Consider the following 10,480-nt stretch of genomic DNA (forward strand, 5'->3'; position numbering starts at 1 on the left):
TTCCAAGGTACTTGGCAGGGCACAAGCTGATTTTGGATTTGCCTCTTACAGCCTTTGGGAGGAAAGAAGCTGCCTTGGCTCATTTTTCCTTTTATTTTGCCTCAAACTGTAACTCAAAAATCCCGAACTTTCCAGTTCTTTTGTTTAGCTTAACTGGGCGTTTTATTGCTCCCATCCCATCTCCATTCTTTTACTTAAGGTCAGTTTGTTGTTCTGCTTTGTTTGAAAGCAATCAAATATGGAATGGGTTACAGCAGTAAACACATGCCTTTCCTCTTAACCCTTGTGCTTCTGTTTCTTCTAGGTGTCTTCACACACATGGATATACACCCAATTGTATTTTACCCATGCTGAACTCTGTACTACAAATCTCCCGAAGTCCAGCACCTTGCCTACAGCTTCAGTATGACACGTTTTTGATATAAGGGATGGGAAAGGTCTGGAATGTTTCTTCTTTTCCCAAAACCACCAGACATTTTAAGCCCTGCACTTAGAGAGAAGTCCCCAGGCATAGAAACCTTTGCAGAAGGCTGCAGAACCTCACTACAGTTCAAAAGAGGCCAGGAATGGAAACAAAGCTACAACGTGTATCCGAATTTCAGCCAGGAAACAGAGATAGGACTGGAGATGGGAAATGTACTATACAGGTCCAAGGGTCATCCAGCAGACAGAGCTGGAGAAAAGGCTTCAGTCCAATTGCCATGTAGAAAATGAGGCCAAAAACAGAACTGGAGTTAAAATAACGACAGCATGGCTCCAAGGTTCATTCTGGACAAGGCTGGAGATGTGCAAGACAGACACATAGTCCAGACAAGGACAAAATAAGGTCAGGTTTGGGTAGAGGAGCTGGTTTATAATGCTGGAGTGCATCATTCTAGAGCAACCTTTATTTGGAGGTATTCTGTCCGTTCTAGACAGGGACATATCCTTCAGTACACTTCAACAGCAGCAATCAGAATACAATTCTTTACTTAAGTAATGACCTCTGCTTAAAGCTTCACAGTTCAAAAAGCCTAAAATAAACAAGCAAGACAGAATGTGAGTCATACAGAATGGAATGAGTAAGAATGCTGCCGTGGATACAGATTGGACATGCAGCAGTCATTGAACTACCTTCACCTTAATGGTTCTGGGAAAGAGGGAAATCTGACATGTTGACACCAACTACAAACAACAGTTCATAAATCTGTCATCCTGACTACGACTGCACGCTTCCGACTTCTGCTTGGTCTGATCAGACAAAGGTCCTATTCTAATACATACAGCAGCCCAAAGACTATACACCCACGTTTTCTGTTATCTCAGGTTTGCCCCCATGGGTTGCAGCAGAGTGTCTTGACAAGGTGATGGAGAGCAAGTGAGTATTTTGGCACTGTAGGCAGCAAGAAAGTCCAAAGAAACACCTGTGGCTTGGCTTGCCAATGAGAAAACTTCACAAAGTGGTTTTAGCAGATTTACTCTGGGAAATCATTCTGCTCCACTAGCAAGAGAAACCCCATTTGCAAACCCCACTGGGGTATCGGTGCCTCACAGAGACAACCCTGGCTACAGTCAGGCATTCTCCCCAAGCCTTGAAACAGAATATACAGTGAAGGAAACTCTCTGCATGCCATCAGGCTATGCAAATGCTGAGCAAACTCCCAAAGTGCCAGTTCAGCCCTAAAACCTTGCAGACCTAGTAATTCCAGTTTTAATTGCTGCACTGATCCCTGCTAACTCGTTCTCTTGACCCGTGAAGGGAGCTGCCATTATCTCCATTTCCTTATTTTCAGACTGACCGTTTCTCCCCTGCACACAGCCAAACCATGTAATACTTAACACTAGCACTACTTTGCTTTCAGTTCCAGCTGCTTCCTTTTACCTCCCAAGGTAAAAGGATTACCTTGAGCATATCTCTTTACCTGAATCCACTTCTCTCCAGCACAAACCACATTCCTGCTGCTGGATTTTACCCCTTCTGCCTTTCTTACTGCCTCTAAGGACATATTTTTCCACCTTGCATTCAAAATATGAACCCTACACTTCAGCAAAGTCATTCAACAAACCCCAAACCTACAAGGCTGGGTTATTTAGCAGTGTTTGGCTGTATGTTGCTTTAGAAAAGAAAGCCCTGCCATGAGACAATCACGGCTTTGCCATCCTCCTTACCAAGGCTGTGGTGTAGGATATGTAGGCTCTAGACCAGTGAGTTTTAAGAAGAGCTGCCTTACCTTGTGCTTTTTCCATACCATCTACCATAGTAAATTGGTCCCTGAGCACTCTGCCCACCTGTTCTACTGGCAGCATCCTATAATTATTGCTGTCCTTAACCCATCATTTCAGTATTACTGGGATGACTCCAGATCCTGTGGTGAATCGTGTCCTGTCACTCTAAGGTCTTCTTTTTTCCTTCCCAACAAAGGAAAGAATTCTCTGCATGAAGTAATGGAACTGCTAAGGTTAAATTTGTGGGGGTGAGAAAACCAGAGAGCTGTACGTGTTTGTATGTTTCTGTTGGGGATGTGTGGAGCACACAAGACACCAAAGGAGCAGGAGGGATGAAAGAACATGCTTTGCCTTCCTGATAAGCAGATGTGCCATGAGATTGCTCACATACGGACTACAAAAAGTCAGACTGACTTTTACAGATAGTGCCTGAACTTGGCTGCTGGGCACTCTATAATAATGTTATATTATTATGAGTTAATGTGAACAATGGCACACAGAGCAGCTGAATTATGCTCAAGCTATTTCAAAGCTAAAACTTGTCAGGTTTTGTGCATCTGAGTTGCAAACCAAAGAAAGAAACAGCACTAGCAGCTGGTATCAGTGGAAGACATTAGGCCACAAAAACTCGCCACACACACTCAGTTCCTGCTAGAATAACAGTCAGTGATAAATAGAAATGACCCATAAAAGAAATGAGGGAAGTGGCAGCTTATGGGCACAGATTTGGTTTCAGAGTAGAGGACTTTGAATGCACACTGAAAAGTCAGGAGCTGGAATTTCTTCCAACAAGACTCATTTGCCAGAAAACGCTGATTCTGCAGAATTAAACCCAGCTGTGGCATACAGAGTTTGTCAAACCTGCATTCCCAGACTCCCTTCAACAGCAAACTTCTCAGACTCCCTCGCTCAGCAGCCTCTATCCAGTTCATTTTCTGCAAGACTTTGCTATATCTTTGGGACCGGCTGAACCTGGGTCACAACTGCAATCCTTTTTTATTGGACCACTCTGTGTTCTGAAGACCTGTCATGTCATGTCGTGTAGCTCAGAATGTCCCATGCTGTCTCTGCTGCCTGGTCTCACACTTTCTAAATTCCCAACTGTCTATGTCTAATCCCATTTGGGATCTAGTAAGTGGGTCAGAAAGTTGGTTGCTTACTTTCTTGGGTCTTGGAATAATAGAATCATTAAGGTTGGAAAAGTCTTTGGAAGACGATCTAGTCCATCTAGTTTTGTATGTGTGGGGCTGTGCATGCAGCATACATGAAGAGAGGGCATCACACATGTCTTGCATGAACAGAAAGAGCTGCAGACACATGCAGGGTGGTTGTGGACGTATCAGGAGCACAAGCGCACGCAGGGGATCTGTGCATGTGTGTTTTGGGGACACAAATACAGTGGGTGAAAAGAGCTGTGAATGCAAAGAGTTGTGAATGCAAAGAGTTGTGAATGCAAAGAGGGTTATGCACGAGTGAGGATCTGCATGCTAGGGGTTCCCCTGCTGAATGCCCTTCCCCCAGGGAAATCGAGCGAAAAAGCCTTGAAATGGGAGCAGGGATGTAAAGGGGCCAGAGGGGAAGCTGGCTTTACTCCTACGAAGCCTCTGATCAACCCGCCAGCCACCCCCACGATTAACGACTACCCCTTTCCCGGCCTCCGGAGCGATGGAGCGGGGAAACGAAACCAGCGAAGGCCGGGGGGGAGGAGGGGGAGGGCGGCGCAGGGCGTGGAGGCGGACCGCTGGGCGGCGCCGCTGCCCATTCCCTCCTCCAAAGCTCATCTCTATCGCTAGCGTTGCTCGCTGCTTGTCTCTTTGCGCATCTCCTCGTCCCCCCCATCGCAGCACCATGAAGGCGTTACTGCTCGCCGTGTTGGCTGCGGTGCTGTGCGTGGAGAGAGGTAAGAGGGCTACCCCAGGATATCACCAGCTTTTTCTCGTGGTTCTATAAGCTTTTCTCAAAGATTTTGCTTTGGGAGAGAATTAGTGGGGTTTGCGTCTTGCAGGCATGCGGGAATGAGTGAGGGCAGTGAAAGAGGTGTGGGGGAGTGGGGCTGAGCCATGCAGGGGGTTGGCGGAGGTTTTGGAAAGGGAGGGGGTCTTGCCAAGACCTCTCAGCAGTGTTTCCCTTGCATCTGGAACTTCAGTCTGTATTATAGGTGTGCACTTCCAGCTGTGTACGTCTGTATCTTGGAGCTTTTCCCAGTTTGCAGCTCGAACAAAGAGCCGGGGGTGGCTCCGCTCCCCCCTTTTCTCTGCAGCGAGTCGGGATAACGGCGCTGAAATGGGTTGAGATGATGCCGAGGGGAAGGGAGGAAGGAAGGTGTGGGGGGGGAGGAGATGGAGCCCTGCCCCGGTAATGGCAGGAGTAAAGTCTGGGCAGAACCGCTTGTGATTCTGGCTGCTGTTGTTCCCTGGGATTCTTAACGACAGGCTGATATGGCCAAGAGGGTGGGAGGTGGCACCCTCAAGGCACAGGGTCGTTTGGAGCACATCTTGGTGCTGCTCTTGAACCCATGGCCAACGTGCTGCCTGTTGCTGGGTGTGAAACAAGTTGGCTAAGTTGCAGGTCTGCAGTCTCCATGACTCGATTTCTGCCTAGCCGAACTCCATGGGGCCATGCAAAATGCTGCGTTGTTTTTTGTATGGCTTTTCTTGGAGAAAAACAGACAAAGAGCAAATTGGGAGAATTTTGCATCGTCTGACCCTCTTGTCAGGAAGCACAGACACTCTCAGTGGCTCTCGAGGACACCAATGAGAAGAAAACAGTTGTTTTCTGCCCTTCTTACATCCCCCTTGGGGTTTGTGAAGGAACTGGCAGTTAAAGCACTGGGTTTCTATCAGAGCCCAGTTAGCATGTGCTCAGGCCCAGGCAGGAAGAGGTTAATGCATTTCCCCCCTTCCCAGCCCCTTTAAAAGAAAATACCTACTTCCACTTAAGATTAGGTTCTTCTTACCCAGGAAAAAGGCTTTGCTGTGAGTTTGCTTTATCTACAAACATTTCCAGCACATCCAGTAAGGGTTTTCTTTTGCCTGGTTTTCAAAGTGCCCCGAAGAGCTGGCGTATGGTGTGTAAGAATCTTGTCTGAAAGCAATGTGAAGAAAAGGAACATTTGGCATAGGGATGAATGGAGAGCTGCCGAAGCAACAGTATTTTTCCGTATTTTTTCACTGGTGCTGCTGAGCTTTGGAGTGGGCTTTCAAAGGCTTTTTTGTTGTCCCTGCATTGCTCTTTGCAAGGAGGGGTTTCAACCTCTTATCAGAAGAATTATCCCAAATGATCTGCTCTGGTTTGGAAGCCCTTTGTTCCTCCAAGGAGCCAAGCAACAAACAAATAAACACATAAATTCTTCCTGTTGAAGAAAACTGCCTTTTCTAGCTGATGGAAACGAGGCTTTCCTTTTGCATTGTTCAGTTTTTTGTTTTTTTCCCTTTAGCCTTGAGCTGCAACTCTTTGCTCTGTCTCCAGCTGCGTAAAATAATTCTGCTCCCCTCTTGTGCCTTCTGTCTGAAGTATGCAGCCTGCTTGCTCTCCTCACTCTGCAGTTGGTCATTTAGTTCTGTTTTGCCTAAGCAGAAAGCAGCAGTAGTTAATTAAGACTGAATATTTCCTCTCTTAAACTATGCTGCAAGACTTACCCATCCTGGAAAGACTTAGTCTACCTTTAGACAAAGGGTAATAGATGTGTCAAAGGAAAAGGTGTGGACAAGACAGTGTTAACATAGATTTAATGGCAGGGGATTTAGTGCCTGTAGGCACTTTTATTTGTGCACACAAATATTTATGATGTGTGTGTATCTGTAATCTTTAGGGCATAATGAATAGTACTGCGCCACTCAACTTCTGCATTCAGCATCACAAGCAAATGCTTAAGGGAATGGACGTGCTACCATAATGTTCGTGGGAAGTCTGTAATCCACTTAATTCCTGCTTGCAGATGATTCTCATGGGATGGAATGAGTTGCTTTGCCTTCTTGGGCCTCAGTTTGCCATCAGGGTGGTTGCAAGAGGAGTGGTTTGGGACAGTCAGCTGAAACTTGAGAGCAGGGATAGAGGAAAAGGAGGGAGCCAAGCTTTTCTTGGGTGTCTCCGGCTGATTTTTGGCCATTGAAGTGAAGAATGCAGTTCATAGAAATGGTGTTTATAGTCGGTGATGGCCTTGCAATGAGTGGCTCAGACCTACTTCTCTCTTAGTCCTCCTACTCTCCTAGACCCAAAGGTGTGTTCCAATGAGGAATCTCCCCTGAGGCCTTGACTCTACTGGTGGCCCTATAATCCCGGCTGTTCCATGTGGGTTGTGACTGCCCTGTTGACATGCTGGGGTAACACTGCTTTATTGCCAGGATCATTGGCCGATTGATGATGATGGTTGAAGGCTCTATGAGACAGTCCAGGAAATGTTTGCTGTGGGGTTGTGATGTTTGCTTCATCTCCAGTGTGTGACATACAGGCCTGCCCAATAACCTGCTTTGATTTGTTTCTGTCAGACTTGCTATTATGTTTTTCATTCTTTTTTTTTTTCCCCTGCCTTGACCATTGCTGCTCAAAAATCATTCTTCTGAGCACAGTCATTTTTCTTCCCAATTTTCCTGAAAAGGGCTTTTTATATTTTTATATTCTGAGAGAAACATGATTGAGAAGAACCTCAAGAGGTCATGCAGGCCCATAGCAGAGTGGGACAGCTGCTATCAACATTCTTCCAATTTATTCTTCAAAATATACCACAGCAGGGACTGCCAAGTCTTAGCAAAATCATCCAGGGCTTCTCTGATATCCCCTTCTTAGGCTAATCTGTTTACCATGGGGGTGAAGGGGATAAGGAGCAGGAGCAAGACAGCTTGTACTTCCTTCCATCCTGAATCTTCAACTCCTCCATTTTGCATCCTATAAACAAGGAAGAGAGAGGCAGGGCTTCACGGAAGAGTTTGCAGTCAGAATGCTCCAAAATCAGAGCCTGTCAAGTGCTGGGAGCAGACCAGCTCTCTGTGTATGTAGGTCAACAATTGCAGTGTGGATGTGATGTTCCTGTATGTAAAATACAGAGAAGATCATCTGTCCACTGCAAAATAACACATGTCTATGCTGAGTCACTGGTCCAGGCTGTTCCTGCAACCATTTCCCTCCACTGAGTGCTGTTTCCCAACCTTTGATTTCACATGGGCAGATGTGAAGGATATGAGATGGGAGCTATCCTAGTGCAATCCATTCCCCTAATGGAATTGCCCCAATTCATCTGGGGTCTGTCATGTAGAAAATCATGCTGATTTGTTCTCCCTTTGCCCCAGATTAGAAGAGTTAGTTGCATATGTCGTAGTGCTATGACTCTCTGGGTAGCAGGGCAGTGCAAGTCCTTGCAGGCCTTGCTGAAATGCTGGGCTTGCTTTTGCTAGGAAATCATTTCCATCATGTGTTAGCTTGAGCTTTATGCCCTACTGCCAAAGGCAGGCCATGAAAAGCTCAAACCTGTAGTCACATCACACCTGGGGCATTTCCCATCAGTGACCACTGTGGCAAAGGTGAGTAAGCTTAAATTTTAGACTCCAGCCTGCAAGCCTGAGCTTGTTTTTGTGATTCAGGTTGTCATGGACCTGCTCATGGTACAAATAGGCACATATTGTAAAAGTATTAGGCTGACCTGCAATTGCACTGAGCCTTTTATTGGCCAACCAACCAAAGTCTCCAACCAAGACCTTAAAATGTATTCCTTCTGCTCGTACCCTTCACTTGGCCAAATTCTGGGAACAAAAAGCCTGTCACAGATTGACACAGCAAGTGTGGGCTGTGGCTGGTTGCAATGAGTTCTGAGCGTTGTGAGGTGGGAGCCACAGCAGGGATATCTTTCCTCTGGCCCTTGACTTAAAGATGTGCCTTTTTCTTGCAGCCCACACGCTCATCTGCTTTTCGTGCTCGGATGCATCCTCCAACTGGGCCTGCCTGACACCTGTCAAGTGTGCAGAGAATGAAAATCACTGTGTGACAACGTACGTCGGAGTGGGAATCGGTGAGTGGCGATGGGACCTTCTGCCCTTCTTAGCTGGATCACCTGGGGAGGTGCAAGAAGGTTTTCTTTCGTTTGGTTGGAGAAAGTGATGCTTGGCTGCCAAGTGCTGGACCATCCCAGGGGTGCTGTATGAGGAACTTGCTGCCAAACCAAGTCACGTTAAAGCCCACGTGCGTGTGCTCGTGCTAGGAGTCTGAAGGGAATTTAGGAGTGGAGAGAGGAGGTTGCTGATGAATTCAGTGGAAGGGTAGAGGATTTCCTCTGCAGGAAATTCTAGGATTACCCTTCCTGCTTTTGCCCAGTGCTGACTGCTGTTCTGGTTGTTATCTGTGAGTCCTTCCTTTGCTTTGCTCTCTCTGGGTGCAGCAGGATTGCCAGGAATTTGCAGATTCCTTCACCAATCACGGGCTTTACACAGGAGGGAACAGGCACCAGGAATAATCTGAAGGATCTCTCAGGCTGCTCTGGCTGGTGTCCTGGTGACATTGCAGAGCCCACGTCCCACCCTGGGTTGCCTCACTTTCCTCCAACCTCTGCTTCTGGCATGCAGGTGGGAAGAGAGTTTCAAACCCAAGTTTTGCAGCCCGTAATGTGGGCGGCTTGTGCGTGCATAAACAAGAGGCTGGGAGCTTTTATAAGCCTGACACCTGCTTACGGCTTCCTGTTTCTTGTGCACACTGGTAAATGTGAGCTGTGCCAAGCTCAGAACACAGTGTATGCTCTCAAATCCCTCTCTGACTCTCCCAGTCTCACCTGAGGAGCCCTAGGATTGAGCTGGAGTGTGATTTTTGAGGTTATTTTTTTCACCACATTTCCAAATTCTGGCCAGCTGCCTGGAAGAAGTGTTGTGTACAACGAAAATTCAGCCAGGAGTGTTTCTCGAGGTGCAAAGACTTGACGTAGCTCACTGAGAAACTTCACAACCTCTGTGCTGCTTGTCTTTTCAGTACCGTTATTTCCTTTGCAAAACATGATCAGAAAGCTGAAAGGTTTTAAACTCATCTCCTCTTTGCTTTTCTTCCCAACCTAAATTCAGGTGGCAAGTCTGGCCAGTCCATCTCCAAAGGCTGCTCTCCTATTTGCCCCAGTGCCGGGATTAACGTCGGCATTGCGGCTGCCTCCGTCTACTGCTGCGACTCCTTCCTCTGCAACATCAGTGGTTCCAGCAGTGTTAAAGCCAGCTATGCTGTTCTGGCCTTGGGGATCCTGGTTAGCTTTGTCTACGTCCTCAGGGCTCGTGAGTGATGGGGAAAGCCAAGGAAGACCCTGCGCCCGGGGACCTCTGCACCTCTGCAACATGGCGCCTTGTCTTCCATTGGCCATCACAGGTCTCGTTAGCTGATGTCTTCTCTATTGCTGCCTACAAGGAGATCTTCTACTTCTCAACAGGCTTCCAACAGTGATTGTTTCCCAGACTTTACGCTCTTCCAGTATCAAGAGACCTGAGTGGCTGGGCCTAACCCTTCTCCTCCTCCTTCGGACATACCCCACTGCACTCTATCACTTCCCAGTGGATTGTTTTGGAAGGGTTTCTGCTTTTTTTAACCTGTGCCCCCACTTTCTAATTTTGCTTAAAACAAGGTTGGGACTCACTGAGAAGCGATTGTCCCCAGACACTGCTCACTTCAGTGTTCAGATGGTCCTGGAGGTCCCTGTGGCACCATTGTGCCCCAACATGCCCCCCCCCAGGCATGGGGAACGCATGACCCCAGTGGAGACAAATTCCCAACCAATGCAGCTGGAATCTCTTTTTATAAATCACTTCCAATCTCGGGCTGACTTTTTCTGGAAAACAAATGACATGTACCTTGTCCCTCTGAGCTCTGTAAGTGCCAGACCTGAATAAACATGCTCCTGTTGTTACCTGAGCGGGGATGTGTACTTTGTGTGTTTCCTTGCTGCCACCAGAGAGATTAGGAACACTTGAGGAAAACTCGAATATTATGCCCAGCAGGAGAGCTTCTTACCCTCTCAAGTGTCTTTTGAGTGCTCCATCTCAGCAGTTCACCTCTGAGCAATGAGTTCACCTCCTCTCTGTCCCTCTCCTTTCTGAGAGCCCTGATAAAATACCCTTTGGCCAGCATGCTTCACATTGCTTTTTCCAGGTTCATTTTTTTGTGAAAAATGCCAGCTGTTGGGATCTGAGTCAACCCTAATTCTCCTGGCACTGCGAATTTGCCTTGTACAAGTTAGTCTGTGTAATACAGACACTTGATGCCTCAATTTCTGAGCTTAAAGACTTGGGATCATGATAATGGATAATTTCAGTACCTA

General features: G+C 47.0%; 1 protein-coding gene across 1 annotated transcript; it reads left to right on the forward strand.

Annotated features, from left to right (window-relative positions):
* The first annotated feature begins 3,984 nt into the window (after positions 1 to 3,984).
* Positions 3,985 to 10,074, forward strand: LOC107310625 (lymphocyte antigen 6E). The gene is made up of 3 exons (XM_015856443.3): positions 3,985 to 4,105; positions 8,087 to 8,206; positions 9,243 to 10,074. The coding sequence occupies exons 1-3, from the start codon at positions 4,054 to 4,056 to the stop codon at positions 9,449 to 9,451; spliced, it is 381 nt and encodes a 126-aa protein (XP_015711929.1). The 5' UTR covers positions 3,985 to 4,053; the 3' UTR covers positions 9,452 to 10,074.
* The last annotated feature ends 406 nt before the right edge of the window (positions 10,075 to 10,480 follow it).

The sequence above is a fragment of the Coturnix japonica genome, chromosome 2 (assembly GCF_054131305.1).
Source record: "Coturnix japonica strain WE chromosome 2, WE-NBRP24, whole genome shotgun sequence".
In the NCBI taxonomy this organism is placed as follows: domain Eukaryota; kingdom Metazoa; phylum Chordata; class Aves; order Galliformes; family Phasianidae; genus Coturnix; species Coturnix japonica.

Bases quoted from the DNA above. Each gene is read 5' to 3' on its own strand.
- LOC107310625 (XM_015856443.3), top strand. From the start codon at position 4,054: ATGAAGGCGTTACTGCTCGCCGTGTTGGCTGCGGTGCTGTGCGTGGAG. The intron at 4,106-8,086 runs GTAAGAGGGCTA...TTTTTCTTGCAG, and splicing joins GGTGCTGTGCGTGGAGAGAG to CCCACACGCTCATCTGCTTT. The intron at 8,207-9,242 runs GTGAGTGGCGAT...ACCTAAATTCAG, and splicing joins GTACGTCGGAGTGGGAATCG to GTGGCAAGTCTGGCCAGTCC.